We start from the raw sequence: 23,396 nt of genomic DNA on the forward strand, positions 1-23,396 counted from the left end.
AGGTTTCATTATCCTAATCTGGACCTGTATTTCAGAAGCCTCTTAGCTCCCCCTGGATTTTCCACAGTCAACTCAAACTCAACACAATCAAAAATTAACTGTCCTCATATCAACACTTTTCACATTTCACCTGACAATAGCACCACCATCCACAAAATTTTCTTAGAAACCTGTAAGACATCCTTCATTCCACTCTATTCCCTACCCCTCACCTCCTGAACATACAATCACCAATATTACTCTCCTGAGTACCTCTTGAATTATTTACAGGCATACCTTAGAGGTATTTCAGGTTCAGTTCCAGACTATGGCAATAAAGCACACATAATAAACATAATACAAACAACATAACAATAAACGATGTAACACACACAACAAAGCGAGTCACAAGAATGTTTTGGTTTCCAAGTACCCAGAGGAGTTGTTTTACACTATACTGTAGTACATTAAGCATGCAATAGCATTACCTCTAAATAAACAATTTGTATATCTTAATTTTAAAAATTATCACTAAAAAAAATGCTAGCCATCATTTGGGCTTTCAAAGTCATAATCTATTTGCTGGTGGAGGGTCATGCCTCAGTGTTGATGGCTGCTGATCAGCTGAAGGCTGGAAGTTATGGCAATTTGTTAAAATAACACAACAATGAAGTCTGCCACATTTATGGATTCTTCCTTTCATAAATGATTTCTCTGAAGCATGCCATGCTATTTGATAGCATTTTACCCACAAAACTTCTTTCAAAATTGGAGTCAATCTTCTCAAACTCTGCTGCTGCTTTATCAACTAAGTTTAGATAATATAATCTTTTGTTTTGTCCTTCTTCTCAGTCAAAAACCTGTTTTTTAATATTGTTCTCTGCTTTGACAATGTATGTCTAAATACATATGTAAACATATACAGATACTTTTTAGCACAAGAAAATACTAGATATATGCTTTATACCTTACTTTTTCAATTAATATGAGGTTTCTGAAAACTTATCCACATAAGACACATATATCTACATATTTCCTTTTAACAGTTACTTAGTAAGACATTATGTGGCAATAATATAATCTGCTTAACCACTTCACTATTTATGGATATTACAGTGTTCCCAGATTTTTCACTACTAATAATATACTGCCTAAAAGCATTTTTAAACATATATCTTTGCACACATGTGCAAGTATACTCAAGATAAATTATGAGAAGTGGAATCCAATGCAAAAAGGGAGGTCTGGATAAACAATTTCAAATCATCCTGTGAAGAAGTCACACCAATTTACACTTCCAGTAACAAACTATGAAAGCCTACTGACCTATGCTTTTTCCAACTTAAACATTTTCATTGATACCAATCTGATAAGCAAAAACTAGTACCTCATTAATTTGCGTTTCTTCACATATATGTGAGATACATGTGGTATACATGAGGTTAATGTAGTGATCTTTATTTAACTGATTTATTCCGAGTTTTTTTGTATAGTACAGAAATTAGTTTTATCTTACATTGCTTTTATTTTCATTTTTTAAATTGTTTACATGTTCTGAGTGTAGATTATACAGGCAAAAATTTTTACTTTTAATATAACCTAAATTTGACTTTAAAATAAGTATTAAAATGGTCTGCTTTGAAAAAATAATATAAAAATTAAGACAAACATGAAGATTTTAACATTTTATAGAAAGTAGAATATACATTAAATATGTTCCCATTTGAATGGGAATTGAATGAATGTTCATTAAATATACATTACCTGCCTTTTCGTTGTATGGCGCTAGCTTTGGAAATCCATACCATTTTTAACATTGTAACAAAATTCAGTGCATCAAAGGATTTCTGTAATATTTAAATCACCTTCATGTTAATACATAAAAGGTATTTAAGATGAGATAGAAAACATTATGAATATATTTTAACATGCCAAGTTTAATTCAGAGTCCCTTTTGACTAATTAGCACAGGGTACTGATTTTTTAAAAAAATCCAGATTTCTGGTTATAATCATTCTAAGAGAAAAGAAGAAAAACTAAACTCTGAAGAGCTGTAAAACTTCCTCATGCTGTGCCTTGCTAAGCTATTTGTTTTACTCTACTACACTTGGATAATGGCAGTCAGTTCTGAAAAAGCATCAAGATTGGAGAGAATTGATCTATTCTCTTAAGGTCATTTTCTATCAGATTTACATCATTGTGGGGAATAGGATTCATCAGGGAAAGACATTTTCTGAAATACTTTTCAGGAGCTGATCAGAGAGAACAGTAATAATCACTAAAGTAATCCTATTCCCAAATGAAGAATTTTCAACCCCATCCATTTTATCTCCTGCTGAACTACTAATGTATTAGCCTATCCAGAATGTTACAAAAGAGAAAGTGAAAAAGAACCACTACTAACCCCATATTTTCACTACTAAAGTGAAAATTTACTATAGAGAAATATTTTAAAAGAATTCATTGCCAACTAGAATATATACACTCTAGTGACTTTATACCTTCCTTTTCATAAAATAACTACATAAATAAACATAAATGGGTTCTCTTAATAGTTTATTATGACATTTTTAGAAAAGATGCTGCTTATTTTGTTTTTAATAAAATATTACATTTATCAATTTTGTGTATAAAATAACTTTTGACACTATCATCAGTTTTCTTAATAACACAAAGGTAACTTCTTTTCACATTAAAAATGATCATTTATATCCACTAGAGCAGACATGATTTGTTTTCCCAACATGGATAGCATTTATTTCCTTGAAAAACCAAAAATTTTCAATTCTTTCATGAAAGGGCTGACCAAAATTAGGGATACTGAGAATTGGTGGGCACTGCAATACTACAAGGAAATAAACACTGACTTTTATTTATATCAGGTGTTAGCAGAAATTTTTTAGCCTTTGCAGAGGGGTTCTGTTGCAACTACTCAAATCTGCCATTGCAGTATGAAAGCAGTCAGACAATGGGTAAAAGTGGACAAGAACGTGGCATTATTCCAATAAAACTCATTTTTACAAAAGCAGTTGATGGGCCCAATTCTTCTGGTAGCCATCATTTGCTGAAGCCTGGTTTTATGTTTGTTTTCTTGAAGTAAAGAGAGTTTCTTTGAACTAAATATTTTTTGAATACCCATTAATACTACATGCAGAGCACTGGACATGTAACAGTGAACAAGGACAGAGTCCATGCCCATAAGTAGAAAGAAAACATACAAAGTATGTAATCAAATTTCCACACTGACAACACTTTCAGTTACTAGCCAAATGCTTCATTTTCTTCCTAATAATAAGTGTGTGTGTGTGTTAGTCACTCAGTCATGTCCGACTCTTTGCAACCCCATGGACTCCTCTGTCCATAGGATTCTCAAGGCAAGAATACAGGAGTGGGTTGTCATTTCCTTCTCCAGGGGATCTTCCCAACCCAAGGATCAAACCTGGTTCTCCTGCATTGCAGGCGGTTTCTTTACCATCTGAGCCACAGGGAAGCTGGAGAAACTAAACTGTTAGAATAATAAGACAAACCCTACAAACTGAATTGTTTAAGGTAGAATATTCACTTCAGTGAAACCAACATTTACTATGTCAAATTCATCCTAGAACCAGAAGTTTCCCCATTAAGATGAATTCTGCTCATAAAAATATTTATTGTTATGGAACTTAACCTTCTTCATTTAAGTAAAAATGCAATTTATTCATACATACCTCTTTCACCTTACCAGAATCAATAACAAAGACAACATCATTGACTGTGATGCTGGTTTCAGCAATATTGGTAGAAAGGATCTGCAATAGAATTTTATATCATAGTTAATATGAATGTAAAACCAATGACTAACAAAATGGAAAAATGAAGATTTAATGAAGCTTACTATTTTTCGAACACCTGCAGGTGGGTTTTTTAATACCTTCTTTTGATCAGATGTTTGCATATTTGAATGAAGCATAAAGACTTGATATCTGTTGACAATTAAGAGAAAATACACTGTGATACCTAACTGTTATTAAAAGTAACAAATGCAAAGTGTTAGCTTTTACCTATGTGCATTATCAGCAAACCGCTTGTCATCAAACAGGATGCGATCCCTCAGACCAACAATTTCATCATATCCAGGTAGAAAAATCAGTATTGCACCTTGAAGAAGAATGATTTTTTTAACATTCAATCTCTTTGTGAAACAAGAATCAATAAAAACAACTAGATATAATGAACTATATATCTGTTTTCAAGTACTGATAAGCTCTAATTCCTATGACATTTAAAGAGAGAGTGCATTATTATCAATGGAATCATATAAAAATTTATATATACAAAATATTAATTTCTAAAACAAAGAATATATTTTTGTTCCAGTTCTTTTAGACAATACTCATTTACCAGCTTCACAACTATGGCAGATATTGTATAGAAGATGCATAATCAAATCCAAGTCTACTTTTTCATCATCAAAACTATGGTGATAAGCTTTCAGAAGCTCTCTGTCTTCTGCACTGAGATCACTCCCATTTGTTTGAACCAAAGAGCTTTCATCCAGATTTCCAAATTCCAAAGAAGCACTAGGGAAAAAAAAAAAAATAGACCAAGTCAAATTCCATTAAAAAGAGTAACCCTTGTCAATTATTCCCATATGTCCACCTTCAAATTTTCAATATACTCTAAGAAGGTCAAGTGACAATTAATGCTCTAGCTATAATGTAATTCATATTTTGGTTTCAAGTATATTATTCAAAGTAAAACTTGGCAACAGATGCTTTTTAAAAAGCTCAACCTGAAGACATTTCTTCAAAGCAAATACATAAACAGCCAACTAGCACATGACATCATTAGTCATCAGAAAAATGAAATTCAAAACCACAATGAGATACCACTTCACACCCACGAGAATGACTATTACCAAATGACAAATAATACGTGTGAGAAAGGATGTGAAGAAACTGGAACCTGAGTGGAAATGTAAAATGATGTAACCACTCTGGAAAACAATGTGGCCGTTTCTCAAAATGTTAAACAGTGTTACCATGTGCCCCAGCAGTTAGACTTCCAGGAATATACACAAGAAGAAATTAAAATATCTGTCCACAAAAAAATCTGTACACAAATATTTATACCAGTAATTATTCATAACACCCCAAAAGTGGAAATGAACTGTTCATCATTTAATGAGTGAATAAGCAAACAGTGGTCTACCCAGAAAACAGAATATTACTAAGTCATCAAAAGGATGTTATGACATGGATGACTTTTGAAAACATTATGCTAAGTGAAAGAAGCCAATTATAGAAGACCACAGATTATACGATTCCATTTATATGAATTGTCCAGAATATTAATCTATAGAAAATGGAAGTAGATTAGTGGTTGCCTAGGGCTGGGAAAGTTGAGGAAAAGAAGGACTTCAAATGAGCATAGGTTTCTTTTTGGGGTGATGCAAATGTTATCAAAACTGACTATAGTGATGATTGCATAACTCTTTGAACATACTAAAAACCACTGGAATACACAGTAAAGTAGGTGAATTATATGATATGTGAATTGAATATCAATAAAACTTAAAAAACACAAACTTTTGGTCATCACTTATATTTTAATAGGTTGTTTCTAACTACTCATTATTATAAACAATATTCTGAAAAATAGTTCTCATTAAAAATAAAAGAACTGTACAGGTGTCAGCTTAACATGACTGTTAATTTGGTTCTCCTATACTAAAAGTAGGCTTCCCTGATAGCTCAGTTGGTAAAGAATCTGCCTGCAATGCAGGAGACCCTGGTTCGATTCCTGGGTCGGGAAGATCTGCTGGAGAAGGGATAGGCTACCCACTCCAGTATTCTGGCCTGGAGAATTCCAAGGACTGTATAGTCCATGGGGTTGCAAAGAGTCGGACACAACTGAGCGACTTTCACTTCAAACTAAAAGTAGGTTGACTGTGCTACTTCCCAAAAGTCAGCATCAGCAGAAATTACTGGAATAACCCACTTGTTTCTTCATGCTGTATGTAAAAATATAGACTACTGCCATCACTAGCAATTATCAATATGATTTCTAGAAAGTTCAGTTCAGCTCAATGTCTCTTAAAGAGCTTAACAGAAAAATAAGACTGCTTTCAATAGGAAAAATATGAATCTTTTGCAACTTTATACCTGTAGTATTTAAAATTTTTAAGTCTTAAATTTTTAAGACTTTAAAGACTTAAAATTTTAAGTCTTTAAAACTTAAAACATTTCAAGTTTATTGTTTTACTTCTGTGTTGTTTAAAGCTATAAACTTTTTCAATCCAGCAAACATAATGAACTTAATTTAAATATTTTAAATTTATAATTGATAATATCACAATCTATGTAACAAAAAGAAATCTGACTTAGCTGGGATAATTAAAATATTATCCAGATAACTGCTTTTGTGATAATCTGTAGTAACCAGTAAGCTATACCTAACACCATAAGAATGGAATTTTCAAAGTGTTAGAATTAAAAGGACTGCAAGTTCTGGGTGCAATTAATGAAATGAGAACAAAACCCACCACACCAGCATTAGCATTTGGATCTGCCAAGAATTTTGAGATACTACATTATCATTTAATGAAATTAAAATGACAAAACTAATTTCATACATCAAATGTTTACTTCATCTAATAAATTTTCAAGACTAAATCTATAGATGTTCAGTTCAGTTCAGTTGCTCAATAGTGTCCGACTCTTTGCGACCCCATGAACCACAGCACGCCAGGCCTCCCTGTCCATCACCAACTCCCAGAGTCCACCCAAACCCATGTCCATTGAGTCGGTGATGCCATCCAACCATCTCATCCTCTGTCATCCCCTTCACCTCCTGCCCTCAATCATTCCCAGCATCAGGGTCTTTTCAAATGAGTCAGCTCTTTGCATCAGGTGGCCAAAGTATTGGAGTTTCAGCTTCAGCATCAGTCCTTCCAATGAACACCCAAGGCTGATCTCCTTGAGGATGGACTGGTTGGATCTCCTTGCAGTCCAAGAGACCCTCAAGAGTCTTCTCCAACACCACAGTTCAAAAGCATCAATTCTTCAGCACTCAGCTCTCTTTATAGTCCAACTCTCATATCCATAAATGACCACGGGAAAAACCATATGACTAGGCAGACCTTTGTTGGCAAAGTATTGTCTCACCTTTTTAACATGCTGTCTAGGTTGGTCGTAACTTTCCTTCCAAGGAGTAAGCGTCTTTTAATTTCATGGCTGCAGTCACCATCTGCAGTGATTTTGGAGCCCAAAAAAATAGTCTGACACTGTTTCCACTGTTTCCCTATTTGCCATGAAGTGATGGCACTGGATGCCATGATCTTAGTTTTCTGAAAGTTGAGCTTTAGGCCAACTTTTTCACTCTCCTCTTTCACTTTCATCAACAGGCTCTTTATTTCTTCACTTTCTGCCATAAGGGTGGTGTCATCTGCATATCTGAGGTTATTGATATTTCTCCTTGCAATCTTGATTCTAGCTTGTGCTTCCTCCAGCCCAGCATTTCTCATGATGTACTCTGCATACAAGTTAAATAAGCAGGGTGACAATATACAGCCTTGATGTACTCCTTTTCCTATTTGGAACTAGTCCTAACCCTAACCTAACCCTAACTCTAATTTTCCATGTCCATGTCCATGTTCCATGTCCAGTTCTAACTGTTTCCTGACCTGCCTATAGGTTTCTCAAGAGGCAGGTCAGGTGGTCTGATATTCCCAATAAATATTCAACACTAAATCTATAGATGTAATATAATAAAAACCTAAGTCAAATAAATATTTTGTGTTCCTGAATAATAGATGTTTTAATATATTTTAACTTCATGTTCTGGCATTCTCATCTCTTTAAGAATTTTCCACAGGTTGTGGTGATCCGCACAGTCAAAGTCTTTCGCACAGTCAATAAGGCAGAAATAGATGTTTTTCTGGAACTCTCTTGCTTTTCTGATGATCTAATGGATGTTTGCAATTTGATCTCTGGTTCCTCTGCCTCTTCTAAAACGAGCTTGAACATCTGGAAGTTCACGGTTCACATACTGTTGAAGCCTGGCTTGGAGAATTTTGAGCATTACTTTACCAGTGTGTGAGGTGAGTGCAACTGTGTGGTAGTTTGAGCATTCTTTGGCATTGCCTTTCTTAGGGACTGGAATGAAAATTGACCTTTTCAACCTGTGGCAGCTGTTGAGTTTTCCAAATGTGCTGGCATACTGAGTGCAGCACTTTCACAGCATCATCGTTTAGGATTTGAAATAGCTCAACTGGAATTCATCACCTCCACTAGCTTTGTTCGTAGGGATATTTCCTAAGGCCCACTTGACTTCACATTCCAGGATGTCTGGCTCTAAGTGAGTGCTCACACCATCGTGATTATCTGGGTCATGAAGATCTTTTTTGTACAGTTCTTCTGTGTATTCTTGCCACCTCTTAGTATCCTCTACTTCTGTTAGGTCCATACCATTTCTGTACTTCATTGAGCCCATCTTTGCATGAAATATTCTCTTGGTATCTCTAATTATCTTTAAGAGATCTCTAGTCTTTCCCATTTTATTGTTTTCCTCTATTTGATTGCATTGATCACCAAGGAAGGCTTTCTTATCTCTCCTTGCTATTCTTTGGAACTCTGCATTCAGATGCTTATATCTTTCCTTTTCTCCTTTGCTTTAGTTTCTCTTCTTTGCTTAGTTACTTAGAAGGCCTCCTCAGACAACCATTTTACCTTTTTGCATTTCTTTTCCTTGGGGATGGTCTTGTTACTGCCTCCTGTACAATGTCAGAAACATGGGTCTATAGTTCTTCAGGTAGTCTATCATCTAATCCCCTGAATTTATTTATCACTTCCACTGTATAATCATAAGGGATTTGACTTAGGTGATACCTGAATGGTCTAGTGGTTTTCCCTACTTTCTTCAATTTAAGAATGAATTTGGCAATAAGGAGTTCATGATCTGAACCACAGTCAGCTCCAGGTCTTGTTTTTGCTGACTGTATAGAGCTTCTCCACATTTGGCTGCAAAGAACATAATCAATCTGATTTTGGTGTTGACCATCTGGTAATGTCCACATGTAGAGTCTTCTCTTGTGTTGTTAGAAGAGGGTGTTTGCTATGACCAGTGCGTTCTCTTGGCAAAACTCTATTAGCCTCTGCCTTGCTTCATTCTGTACTCCAAGGCCAAATATGCCTGTTACTCCAGGTATCTCTTGGCTTCCTACTTTTGAATTCCAGCCCTCTATAATGAAAAGGACATCTTTTTTGGGTGTTAGTTCTAGAAGACCTTGTAGGTCTTCATAGAACCATTCAACTTCAGTTTCTTCAGCGTTAGTGGTTGGGGCATAGATTTGGATTACTGTGATATTGAATGGTTTGCCTTGGAAATCTTATTAGCAACCTACAAAGTAACTGAAAACTATTATTAGAAAATGTTCTCAGAACTACAAAAATATATATACAGGTGGATAAGATACTATAAATAGCTTTTATAGGTCACATTCTATGATTTATATGGCTAACCTTTTTCAAAAGGAGTTTGAATTAAAAATAGCAAAAAGTTTTACCTGTAAGATTCTAGAAGATCCACAATTTCAGTCTGACCAAAGTGTTTAGCCCAATCTAAAGCCATCCTGACAAAATTCAAAGGTATCAAATTAAAAAAGAGAAATAATGTTCTCAAAATTAGGAAACTAGTTACTCAAAGTTATTCATTCATCAATTAAAGTAGAGATGTATGAGCAATTTTACACAACAGCTTTCATTTATTTTTTAAGTTTTTCTTTTTTATTTTTTTAAGCAACTTTATTTATTTACTGGCTGTGTTGCATGGTCTGCGGGATCTTAGTTGCCAACCAGATATTAAACCCATGTCCCCTGCAGTGGAAGTTCAGAGTCTTCATTACTAGACCACCAGGGAAGTCCCCTCACAATAGCTTTTAATATAAAGGCAAATATAAGAAATCAAAACAGACATATGTAGCTATACAAAGGTATACAAAGGATGGATGCAATTAAAAATTACCAGCCATTTGATGCTTTACTGTGAACATTGGCTCCCATGCTAATTAACTGTTCTACTTGACTTGAGAAACCTCGTCCTGCAGCAACCATCAGAGCTGTTGCACTGGTTTCACTGTGTCTATAATCAACTAAAAGAAAGAAAAGGTATGTAAATGTTAAATGTTCAAATTACTTAAACACATTTTAATTTACTTGAATGTTAAGAGAATTAACCTAGGACATGGTCATTTACCTAAATATATAACAGCACTGTATAAGCCTTAACTCAGATCATCCAAGATCTGATACTGATGTGTCATTAGTATAAGCAGGATAAAGTAAGTACCACAAGTTGGAAGGCAGGAGGAGGAGAGACAGTGTTAATCAAAATAGAAAGGAAAGCTACTAACTTGTTGAACTATTAAGTAACCTTCTTAAATCTAGATTCTGACTTAATCAAATGACCAGATATAATTAAAAAGTTAATTGTCATCAGAATCTAGTAGTGAAAGCTTAAAAGGGCAAATGAAAAATTTAAAATGACTTTTTTACATCCTTTTATTTTGCTTTTATTCCCCCATCAATCCAGGGTCATCTTATAAGATGCTTAAAGAGAGTAACACTGGCAGAAAGTTTACTTCCCATAAAACCCTCCATGAGAAAAAAAATAAACTTTTATTGAATTTAAATTCCATCTTAAAATATATTTCAAGCAATGCGATATATTATAATTACTTAGAACTAATGTTCATTAAGTACAAAATTGCTAATTTCAGAAAGAAATCACTACTGATAAAAACCCTCTATAGTAAAACAGGTTAACAACCCTCTAAAACATGGTATCAAATATTAATATAAACCAATGGTTCTTAAGGTAGACAGGGGGACTTATAAGAGAATTACCTCAGGCTTTTTATTTCTGAAAGCACAGATAGCTATGCCTTAATTCTAGATTCAGATTCAGTAGTCTGGGGTGGGAAAGCACATGCATTATTAAAAAGATCTGCAAAGATTATGATTTACGTTCACTATATGAGAATTACTACTTCAATGTAGTAATTCAATTCAATTAGGGGTACAAATAAGCGTGGGAGTTTGAAAACCAAAAATTCACTAATACTTTTTCCTTCAAGGGGTGGAGCCTAATTCGCCTCTCCTTGAGTGTGAGCAGGACTAAGTGACTGATTCTAGCAAACAGAATAAAGTGGAAAAAAGGGTGTGCCACTTTGGAGACTAGGACATGAAAGGTACCTACAGTTTCCTGCTTGCTTTTCCTTTTTCCCTTTTGAATCACACACTCTGGGAGAAGCCAGCTGTCACTTTCTGAGAAGAACAAGGCAATCCTATGGACGGTCCAGATGGCAAAGAACAGAGGCCTTCTGCTAATAGCAGAGACAAACTGAGTTCTCTGACCAACAGCCACAAGAGTGAGCCATCTTAGAAGCAGATCCTCAGTCTCAGTAAACTTTCAGATGACTGCAACCCCTGCCAACAGCTTAACTATCAGTCTACAAGTGACTAGGAGCCAGAACCACTCAGTTAAAGCACTCCCAGATTCTTGACTCTCAATAACTATGTAAAATAATAAACGTCTTAGGTTGCTAAGTTTGGGAATCATTTCTTACACAGCAAAAGATGACTAGCATCCAGCATTCCACGGAATGCCTAGTCCTACTAAACCAGCTAATTACTACCTGGCTACACAAGATCACACAGGAAAATTGACATAGTTAAAAAGAAATCTATGAAGCCAAAGGTTTCCTGGATCACATGAAGTATTTTCAACTTCTGTTACCTTAAAATTAAGCATTGAGATTTTAGAAGAGAAATAAAAATATGGAAAGTAAATTACTGTTCATAGAGATATGCTAACATTTATTTTAGTTCACTACACGTGGCTTAAGACATTAGAATACTGGGCTCTGAAAAATGTCCAATAAAACTATAAAGGAGAGATGACCATTATCAAAGTAATAATCTAGTAGTCACAAAAGAAATATCTAAAAAGAGGGTCAAAGATAATACAAAAATACTTTAAAATGTTTCATAAATGTTTTAAAGCAATGTGTCTCAGAGTTCAAATTTCCTAACTTATGGATAGAAACCTAAATGAAGTAGGCATTGGACCATATTAGACCATATTAGACCATTTCAAGCATAAAAAAAAAATAAAAGCAAAGGCCCAAAGATGGGAATGAGACAGCATATATGAAGAGCAAGAAGATAAGAGTGGCTAAATTACAGTGAACAAGGCAAACAGTAGAAAATGAGATTTAAAAAGACTATCAGAGACTAAATCAGGGGAAAAGACTTTGATTTTTATTCAAAGTGTAATTGAAAGCCATTGGAGAGTTGAGAAGAGAAGTGGCATGATCCAATTTCCTTTTCGAAAGGATCAATCCGATTGTTCTCTGGAGAACAGACTATAAGTAACGTAAGAATAGAAGCTGTTAACAGGTCAGTGTAACAGTCCAGGAGAAAAACGCTGGCTTGGGCTAGATGGCAGCAGTATAGGCAGTAAAATATGGTGAGATTCAGGATTTATTTATAAGGTAAAACTAACAAGATTTGCTAATGGATTACACGTGAGGTATGAGAGCAAAGTCAAGGATGATTTTATATTTTGTTACCTTAGCAACTAGGTGAATGGTAGTACAGTAAGGTTAGATTCAGTGTGCTTGGGATGGCCAGGCACTTGCATTTTTAATGGGGTCTGAAACTGATAATGATCACTAGAGGAACATTCACAAAATAGCAGGTTGAGAGAGAGATTAGGAGATAGAAAATCAAGTTGTTTGGTGTAAATCTAGCTTTATTCCCCTTACAGACTTCCAACTGGAAATGTCAAGTAGTGAGGTATATTGAAGTGAAGCGGGAGGTCAGGATTAGAGACGACATAAAGTCAGGAGTCATTTTAAATAAATATTTAAAGCTATGACTAGATGAGATTCAACTTAGGTGTAAGTGTAAAGAGAAGTAAAGTTTAAGGACTGAGGGCCAGGACATTCCATATTTGGAGGTCAAGAAAAAGAAAAAAATCCTGCCAAGGAAACCAAGACCTACCAGTCAGGGAGACGAGAAGAAAATAAATCAAGTATGGAATATCAGAAGTAAACTGAAGAACATGTTTCAAGAAGGGAGTGGTCAATTATAATAATGCTGAGAAGTTCAAGTGAGGGGATAAACTATTTGACACCTAAGTCCCTTTCAGTACTGACGTTCCATTACCATCATTCTACCTTTTGTCTAAAAGCCTTCAGGGTTCTAAAACTCACCTCTGATTATTAATATCCATTATATTCAACTAATGAAATCAGAATAAATCATTAGTGAAAATACGTCACATGATATAATGCAGGTACATGTGAATCAGAACTTGAGCCTAAATAACTAAAGGTATACTAAAATTTTTCACTTATTGAAGGAATAATCTAGAGCAAAAGATAGTAATATTTTTCCATGTTTTGAAATCATAAATCTCTTTGAAAATCCAAGACATTTGGATTTTCAAGGGGGAAGAGGGGTGATTTTGGAGTGAGTATATTTATATCACAAATCTTATACACATAAAAATACTTTTGCATATAATTATCATATATTTACAGACCCCATAAAACTGTTCTGGAGACATTAGGCTAAGAATCCTTGATTTAATACAATACTATTCTATTGTACAATATCTATTCTACTATGCTAATAAAAAAAATCCTCACTTGTATATTTGAAATAAGTACTCCAAAAGAACAAATTATTGGTCATGAACAAAAACTGAATTTTGAATTTTATGAATTAAACTATATCTCTATCATAATAAATAACTGCAAGAGTAATTTAAAAAACTGAAATAATTTATACTTACCACTAACATTTTCAGTTAAAATAAGGTGAAAGACCTGAGCAAAGGCATCAACATCTTTATGCAGCCATATGTCAGAAAGACAAGCATCCATTTCCTTTATTAACCATGGTTCAAGGCAATTCACATCTTTTTCTGTCTTCAAAAAGAAGCAAAAATTATAAATTACTTAACCTTTGCTGGCAAAGAACACAAGATGGCCATAATGACCATAAGAACTGTTAGTCATACAGTGTTATATCAAAGGATTTGACATAAAAGTTTGTCTTTTCATCATAAACATTACCATTCCCAATACTGTATCTTGTTTTCACATTCATCTTTTATCTGAGAATGAGCTTGTCAACAAAGCAGTATGATCCAGTCACAATATTAACTGTGCTTCTGACACAACGTGCTAAATATACCTGCAGATCAGTGGTCTTCCCTTCCAACTGTACCACAGAGGAAGTATCACCTGGAGCTTGTCAACACTGAAGCCAAGTCCCACCCCAGAGCAAGTACATCAGAATTTCAGATGGAGGCCAGATTCCACAGGACTTTAAATGTTCCTTGGGAGATGCTAATATGTAGCCAGACTTAAGAATCACTAACTTACAGGATCAAAATGCTATTCACCGAACCAAATGGATGTTCCCAACACTAAATAACAATTTTTAAACATTCTTTAAAAGTATACATTCTTTACAAGAATAGTTCATTTGGATGCATCAGAACTTTAAACAATGGGAGAAAACTGCCAAGCATATTTGCATTCTCATGCTCAATACAGTTTAATTCCTTTTCTAAAAAATATACAGTCCCAGCCATTAATCTAATTGCCAATGCCTTTTTAAGAACTCTGAGTGAAAGTCGCTCAGTTGTGTCCAACTCTTGCAACCTGTGAGGCTCCTCTGTCCATGGGGATTCTCCAGGCGAGAATACTAGAGTGGGTTGTCATGTCCTTCTCCAGGGGATCTTCCTAACCCAGAGATTGAACCCAGGTCTCCCACACTGCCTGCAGATTCTTTACCATCTGAGCCACCAGGGAAGCCCTTAAGAATTCTAAACCACAATCAAAGACCAGAAGGAACCTAGGAAATTCATTAGGTTGTTTTCAAATAGACTTCATGGAACCCAAAGTAGCAGAAGCCCCGCCTAGGGAGTAGAGGTGGAGAGTGAGGGATGAGTTGGCAGGATGTCTACAAAAAAGATTTTGTAGAAAGATTTTGTGGCAAAATAAAAGGGAGAAAAGAAGAAGAAACTGAGATCTATGATGTGTAACTGACTTTACAGTCACATAGCTTTGTGGTGGGGAGAAGGCAATGGCAGCCCACTCCAGTCCTCTTGCCTGGGAAATCCCATGGAGGGAGGAGCCTGGTGGGCTGCAGTCCATGGGGTCGAAAAGAGTCAGACATGACTGAGCAACTTCACTTTCACTTTTCACTTTCATGCACTGGAGTAGCAAATGGCAACCCACTCCAGTGTTCTTGCCCGGAGAATCCCATGGATGGGGGGGCCTGGTGGGCTGCCATCTATGGGGTCGCACAGAGTCGGACATGACTGAAGCAACTTGGCAGGAGCAGCAGCAGCAGCTTTGTGGTGGAAACACTGGTCTTGATTATACTTGCCTTAATACCAACAGTCTTTTCTCAGTGTTTTCCTAACTTAGCTAATCTTACATTGCTTAGCTCATAGGTCCTTAAATTTTTGACATGATAAAATATCAAGCAATAATAATGTATATACATAATAACTATAACTATTTTCTTGAAACAATTTATAGAAAATATTGAAATAATTTAACTCAGAATGAAACAATAAAAGATGTCTCATTATTTGAAAAAAAAGTTTATAGAAAGTTATTCTGAAAAATGTGTTGTAGTCTAAGATAAAGTAAGGGAATTATGCTTTAATAATGCAATAAAAATTATAATCTCATAAAATACTGTTTACACAATTTTCTCTCAAACTATCAGTGTAAAACCACAGAGGTCTTACCAGCTGACTGAAGACAGCGTCACCACCATCATCCAATAAATCATACTCTTCAGTCACATTTGGGATAGCTCTCTGTCTCTGAGATTCAGGCTTGAAAGTATTCTCTTGAGCTGAGTACCATTCTGTAAGTGTGGTTTGTTGTTTTTCCTCTAAATTAATTACCAAAGAAAATAAGTAGACACATTCTTTGTTTTATGAAACACATTTCTTTAAAAAAATAAGTGAATTTGAAAATACCTAAAAGTTGGCCTCATTTTAAAGTTACTTTAAAAAATTAATTAATTAGAAACATTCAATAAAACATGTTATGCTGAACCAAAAGGAGACATGAAACTGCTTTAAAAAACTTCATCTGTTCATCTACTGGTAAGAAGTTTACTTCTATATAAGTACATAATTTAATGAACAGTATTTTATCCATGTGACAAATATTGTTTAAACCAATGACTAATATCCATATGGCACTTTGAAGGAAATCATTTACTGAACTTCTACCACTATGCTAGTTGTTTGAGATACAAGTTATGATCAGAGCAAGAAATTTTATAATGTACATATTAGTGATTCAACATTGCACTGTGAAACAGGCATTGCTAATTGCTTTTTTCAAGCAAAGAATCCAAAGAAGTTAAGATTATTTGTCCAAAGTTATACTAACTAAACAAAGGAATCAAAACTTGAAGTCTTCCATCATGAATAATGTAGTTAAAAGTAACCAGAAGGAACTTAACCTTAATTCAAAAGTGGACATATAGCATAAATCATAAGAGATGTATTAATAGGCAGGTCATGCTACATTCAAAATTCAGATGCAATTCATAACAATATCAAGATTTGAAGAACTTGACAATTATAACAAAGATGAGCCTTTCATCACTCACAACTCTTTGCACTTCCTCACCCGCCTCTCGCTCCCACTCTGTAACATATGCTGGGGGACAGCCAGCATATCATCTCTCCCTACTTAAAACAGTGGCTGAATCTTTGGATGCAGACACTCAGCCTACCCAGCTCTGGCATTCCCTTTCAATTCCTCTCCATAGATTATAACTCGTGGACATAAACCACAATATAAAAGGTCCATTTGGGACAGTAGTCTAATATAATATTCTACAACTATACACAGAGAGAAATACTTTCAAGTATCCTTGTATCTGCACACTATAAGACTGGAGTACTCTAAAATGTCAGTATCAATAGTAATTTTCTTTTATATTTGTTTGATAAAGAGCTTACCTCGCTGTTTTTCCTTTTTGTATTTTAACATTTCTTTGTTTGTATATCCAGTAGTTCTTAAAATGTCTTCCAAAAACATTTCTTTTACTTCAAATGGTCTTCCCTGTACTAAATAATAGGAGTATTTTAAACAGTCAACTTGCATCTCAGAGATAATTTGCATAAAAACATGAGATTCTCAAATTAATAAATCTGAGTATTAATCCAAAGGCAATTCCATAGATCAAGTAATCCTCATATTGCCCTTTAAATATAACTTTGATAGACACCTGTTTATTTGCATGTTTTTTCAAGTGTTTGCTATTCACCTGTATGTCTGGCATTACACTAGGTACTAGGAATATAAATGGCAAGTAGAAACAGAGTTCCTCCTGTTCTCCTGAAGCTTAAAGATTGCAGTCTAGCAGGAGAGTCAGACCTTAATCCAGTAATTCAGAACAACAATGTAAAAATAAAGTTGTGAAAAGTCCTATGAGAGAGAAGTACAAGATACCATGACAGTACATAATAAGAGAACCTGGGTAAGACAAGAAAAACATCTTCACCGAGAAAAATGAGAACCAAGAGAAGGAGGTAAACAAAATAACTAAGCTACACAAAGAGGAAAGAGTATAATATGAAGAAGAAGAAAAAAAAAAAACAGTATGCACAAAGGTCCTATGGTGGGAAAGAGTATGGTGTTCTCAAGGAACTAAAAAGCCAAGCTATTTGGAACATGATGTGAGAAGTGATGTGGAGAGGGGGCTATAGTTCAAGATGAGGCTGAAGAAACAAGTCTTATTAAGGGTTTAGGTCTTTATTCTGAGGTAAAGGTCATTCAAAGTTTTAAGCTCATGAGAGTGTTTAAATCATCAAAATTCCACTTCAGAAAAGAACACTCTGGCTGAAACCTGGGGAATGGATTTAAAACAGAGCAGAGTAGATGGAACAGACTAGGCAGGGGCAATTAAAATTCTTCAGGCTGAAGAGGACAATGACCTGAATAAGACTGGTGACAGTAAAAATGGAAGCAGACAGACTCTAGATAGACAGGAAGTAAAATCCACAGAACTCAGTATTAGATTAAATATGGAGGAATGATAAGGAAGTATCAACCACAGCTCTTAAAAGTCTAGCTTAAAAACCTGGATAGAGGAAGATGTCATTCTCTGAGGTTGACAAGGAAAGCTAAAGACAAACAAGTTGGCTTCTGGGAGTTGGGGTCTGGTATTATACATGTCAAATGTTAGTTGCCAAAATGAGCTTCCATTAGCAGATGCATAAATTTTATGTGCCTTCAGTTCAGTTCAGTCGCTCGGTCATGTCTAACTCTTTGCGACCCCATTAATCACAGTATGCCAGGCTTTCCTGTCCATTACCAACTCCCGGAGCTTGCTCAAACTCATGTCCATCAAATCAGTGATGCCATCCAACCATCTGATCCTCTGTTGTTCCCTTCTCCTCCTGCCTCTAATCTTTCCCAGCATCAGGGTCTTTTCCAAACAGTCAGTTCTTCACATCAGGTGGCAAAAGTATGGGAGCTGCAGCTTCCAATGAACATTCAGGACCAATTTCCTTTAGGACTGACTGGTTGGATCTCCTTGCGGTCCAAGGGACTCTCAAGAGTCTTCTCCAACTCCACAGTTCAAAAGCATCAATTCTTTAGCACTCAGCTTTCTTTATGGTCCAACTCTCACATCCATACATGACTACTAGAAAAACCATAGCCTTGACTAGGCAGACCTTTGTTGGCAAAGTAATGTCTCTGCTTTTTAATATGCTGTCTAGGTTGGTCTTATGAACAAAAAGTCCTATAGGTTGTGACTTAGGTGATTTGGTCAATGGTATGATTAACTAAAACAGGCAACACAAAAGAAGCAGATTTTTTATTTTATATATTCCTCTTCTTTTATTTTTTTTAAATTTATTTATTTTAGTTGGAGGTTAATTACTTTACAATACTGTAGTGGTTTTTGCCATACATTGATATGAATCAGCCATGGGTTTACATGTGTTCCCCATCCGGAACTCCCCTCCCACCTCCCTCCCCACCCCATCCCTCTGGGTCATCCCAGTGCACCAGCCCAGAGCACCCTGTCTCATGCATCAAACCTGGACTGGCGATCTATTTCACATATGATAATATACATGTTTCAATGCTACTCTTTCAGATCATCCCACCCTCGCCTTCTCCCAAAGAGTCCAAAAGACTGTTCTATATATCTGTGTCTCTTTTGCTGTCTCACATATAGGGTTATCATTACCATCTTTCTAAATTCCATATATGTGTTAGTATACTGTATTGGTGTTTTTCTTTCTGGCTTACTTCACTCTGTATAATAGGCTCCAGTTTCATCCATCTTATTAGAACTGGTTCAAACACATTCTTTTTAGTATATGCGCTGCCAAAGCAAGCACCAAACGCATTCTTTTTAATGGCTGAGTAATATTCCATTGTGTATATGTACCAGAGCTTTCTTATCCATTCATCTGCCAATGGACATCTAGGTTGCTTCCATGTCCTGGCTATTACAAACAGTGCTGCAATGAACATTGGGGTACACATGTCTCTTTCAATTCTGGTTTCTTCGGTGTGTATGCCCAGCAGTGGGATTGCTGGGTCATATGGCAGTTCTATTTCCAGTTTTTTAAGGAATCTCCACACTGTTCTCCATAGTGGCTGTACTAGTTTGCATTCCCACCAACAGTGTAAGAGGGTTCCCTTTTCGCCACACCCTCTCCAGCATTTATTGCTTATAGACTTTTGGATAGCAGCCATTCTGACTGGCGTGAGATGGTACCTCATTGTGGTTTTGATTTGCATTTATCTGATAATGAGTGATGTTGAGCATCTTTTCATATGTTTGTTAGCCATCTGTATGTCTTCTTTGGAGAATTGTTTAGTTCTTTGGCCCATTTTTTGATTGGGTCATTTATTTTTCTGAAATTGAGCTGCAGGAGTTGTTTGTATATTTTTTAGAAAGGATTAGTATTCAGTTAGCGCATATTAGATGTGAACTGCTTATAAACTTCCTAAGTCCAAAGCTCTGGAGAACAGGTTGAATTGGGAAATAAAGATTCAGGAGTCATCCATAAAAGAGGAAGTAGAAGTCAAGGGTAAGAATGAGATCTTCCAGGGAAACAAACTATGCATTCCCAGTATCAAGTAGAGAGCAGCATAGAGCAGGAAAGAGAAAAAGCAAAGAAGTCAAAAAAGGAAGGGAAAGGAGGGGAAGGGGAGGGAAAAGAAGAGAGGAAGAGAAAAAAAGAATGGATTATGGGAATAATCCTCAAAAATACCAATATTTAAGCACCATGCAAAAGAAGCCCACAGAGAAGACCAAGAAAGTATAGGCTGTAATACAGAATGAGACTTAGGAAGCAGTGCTGGCAAACAGATGATGGGAATATAAGTATTTCACAAAAAAAGGGGGAATGATTACAAGAAATACTACAGCAATTTTAAGTAAGATTTTTATATAAAATTTGAATAATAGGCTTGGCAATTAAATCAGTTTCAAAACAATACTGTTAAGAATGCATAAATGAATAGCCCCATAAACTGCAGAAATGTGAATCATTTCAGCCTTTTGGAAAAGTAAAATGGCAAAACCATATTATTGTTAAAATTAAAAACAGACATACTTTTTACTCAACAATTTCACTTTTAAGAATCTATTCTCAGAAATAAGAGCACCTATATATACATATATAAGAATATATGTATAAGGATGTTCATAACAACAAGGTTTATAGTTGGCAAAAGGAAGGATCCAGGACCAATGTGAATGTCTAAAAATTAAGAAATGGTTAAATAAATCATGGTACATTCATATTAGGAAATATAAAAGTAGCTGTTCAATATAATAAACTACATCCTACATGTTTGAACTGAGGTAAACACAACTTTTTCAATTTTTGAGAAGAAAATTAATCATTTTGTTAAAGATTGGTGGAAAAATCAGGTATTATTAAAGGACAAGGACAAAAGTTCAGTGGCAACATACTCAGAAATACATGGGAAATAAACATGGGACTATGACTACTCTGTGAAAGAGTCTAGCAATAAAGGTGAAGCTGTAAGACAGAATTTAAAGAGGAATACAAAATTAAAACATATCTTCTTTTAAGACTAGAAAACTGGCTCACTACACAATACCAAAAAGTGAAAAAGGAGAGGATGAAAATATATAGAGATGACTGATTAAGCACATCTCAGAGAAAACAGAAAAGGATGCCCTATACATCAGAATATTCCTTAATATTTCTATTTCAATAAATAAAATCAAGCCAGAAAAGAATTCTTTCGTAAAATCCTAGAAGAAATCTGATAATTTTACTTACTATATATCACTGGACAGCTCCCAAAATATCTAATAAAAAGATTTACATCTAAGGCAGCACTAGAAAGAATTAGTTTCAAAGTTGGGTGCTTCTGCAGTAAATCTCTTAACTTTGTAAGTAAAAAATCACTAAATCGATCCCTTTCATGTACTTCATCCTGCAGTAAACAAAAACAAACCATGGAACAGTTAAAACATAAAATAAGTGAAGTCTTTAAAACTATGGAGCTGCTGAGTTTCACACTAAATAAAATTAAATGTGGACACAGTCAATTAGTGAAAATTTTGTTATACGGACAATTTAGAACTACTCAGATATTAACAATCTTCTGTGGGTAACGTACTGCCCTTTTTCCCACAGAATGTAAAACTGTAGAAACTAAAACAAATTCTGAATTAGTACAGTCTAATTTAATGTACTTTCAATAAATATAAAATCTATTTAAATATACTTCTGTTAGCATCAGGACCAGGTGCATATTGTGGTTTGAATGCAGAGAACTAATAACTCCAAAAGCTGCTTATCACAAGCTTATAGAATTTAATCTAAGTTTTCTGACACAAACTGGATAAAAGCTTAGAATTCTTTAATAAGGTGCTAATTCATCTACTTATTTCATCAGCAGCTAGTTAATTTAGCAGCTTAACCAGTAATTTAACTGACTTTAAGTATTCTCCTAACATATGGAAGAGAAAATAGATGACTAAGCACAGAGAAAAAAGAAAACTTTCTCTATTCTGGAGACTCTTGAAATACATGTAACATTTTTACATATAAAAAGCACTTTTTACAAAGCTATCTATTTTCACTCATGAAAACTGATGGCAAGAATATCTTTACTTAATATAAATATTTATTTCTAATAATTATGGAAAATAAAAAGTAACTTGATTAGAACAGCCTGTTTTAAAAAAAAAAAATTGGTTCTCACTTATACTCTATTCTAAAATCTTAACTAGCTATTTAAATTTAATTATTCTTACCACAATAACATGCGTCACAGTTGACAATGTACTATCTCCTGCCATCAGTGTACGAAGCAGTACCCCATTGGTGCAAAATGTCAGAAGTGTCTTTGGAGAAACCCTTTTTTAAAAAAAAAAACTACAATTACAAATCTTTTTTGCAATTAAAACATGGCCGTATTAAAATGCTAGTATCCTTAGTATTTTAGTAAGTATTACCAACATAACAGTGTACTGGTTCAGTTCAGTTCAGTCACTCAGACGTGTCCGACTCTTCACAACGCCATGAACCCCAGTATGCCAGGCCTCCCTGTCCATCACCAACTCCCAGAGTTTACTCAAACTCATCTCCATTGAGTCGGTGATGCCATCCAACCATGTAACCTTTTGTCGTCCCCTATTCCTCCTGCCCTCAATCTTTCCCAGCATCAGGGTCTTTTCAAATGAGTCAGTTCTTCACATCAGGTGGCAAAAGTATTAGAGTTTCGGCCTCAACATCAGTCCTTCCAAAGAACACTCAGGACTGATTTCCTTTACGATGGACTGGTTGGATCTCCTTGCAATCCAAGGGACTCTCAAGGGTCTTCTCCAACACCACAGCTCAAAGGCATCAATTCTTCGGCACTCAGCTCTCTTTATAGTCCAACTCTCACATCCATAAATGACTACTGGAAACCATAGCCTTGACCAGATGGACCTTTGATGGCAAAGTAATGTCTCTGCTTTTTAACATGCTTTCTCAGTGCAGTTCAGTTCAGTTGCTCAGTCGTGTCCAACTCTGCGACCCCATGAATCGCAGCACGCCAGGCCTCCCTGTCCATCGCCAACTCCGGAGTTTACTCAAATTCATGTCCATCAAGTCGGTGATGCCATCCAGCCATCTCATCCTCTGTTGTCCCTTTCTCCTCCTACCCCCAGTTCGTCCGAGCATCAGGGTCTTTTCCAATGAGTCAACTCCTCGCATGAGGTGGCCATAGTACTGGAGTTTCAGCTTCAGCATCAGTCCTTCCAATGAACACCCAGGACTGATTGCCTTTAGGATGGACTGGTTGGATCTCCTCGCAGTTCAAGGGACTC

The 23,396-nt window shown here is 35.4% G+C and overlaps 1 protein-coding gene across 1 annotated transcript in view; it reads right to left on the bottom strand.

Annotated features, from left to right (window-relative positions):
- Positions 1 to 23,396, bottom strand: part of YTHDC2 (YTH domain containing 2) — a 64,693-nt gene that overhangs the window by 26,162 nt on the left and 15,135 nt on the right. Inside the window, exons 6-17 of the mRNA XM_043920157.1 lie at positions 22,338 to 22,440; positions 21,355 to 21,511; positions 17,032 to 17,139; positions 15,796 to 15,944; positions 13,819 to 13,954; positions 9,982 to 10,108; positions 9,524 to 9,589; positions 4,360 to 4,538; positions 4,020 to 4,116; positions 3,854 to 3,941; positions 3,687 to 3,767; positions 1,744 to 1,826 (exon numbers count right to left, since the gene is read on the bottom strand). Of these exons, the coding sequence (XP_043776092.1) occupies positions 1,744 to 1,826; positions 3,687 to 3,767; positions 3,854 to 3,941; positions 4,020 to 4,116; positions 4,360 to 4,538; positions 9,524 to 9,589; positions 9,982 to 10,108; positions 13,819 to 13,954; positions 15,796 to 15,944; positions 17,032 to 17,139; positions 21,355 to 21,511; positions 22,338 to 22,440 (1,374 nt within the window). The remainder of the gene's footprint in view (positions 1 to 1,743; positions 1,827 to 3,686; positions 3,768 to 3,853; positions 3,942 to 4,019; positions 4,117 to 4,359; positions 4,539 to 9,523; positions 9,590 to 9,981; positions 10,109 to 13,818; positions 13,955 to 15,795; positions 15,945 to 17,031; positions 17,140 to 21,354; positions 21,512 to 22,337; positions 22,441 to 23,396) is intronic.

Source organism: Cervus elaphus, chromosome 12 (assembly GCF_910594005.1).
Source record: "Cervus elaphus chromosome 12, mCerEla1.1, whole genome shotgun sequence".
NCBI classification, from domain to species: Eukaryota; Metazoa; Chordata; class Mammalia; order Artiodactyla; family Cervidae; genus Cervus; species Cervus elaphus.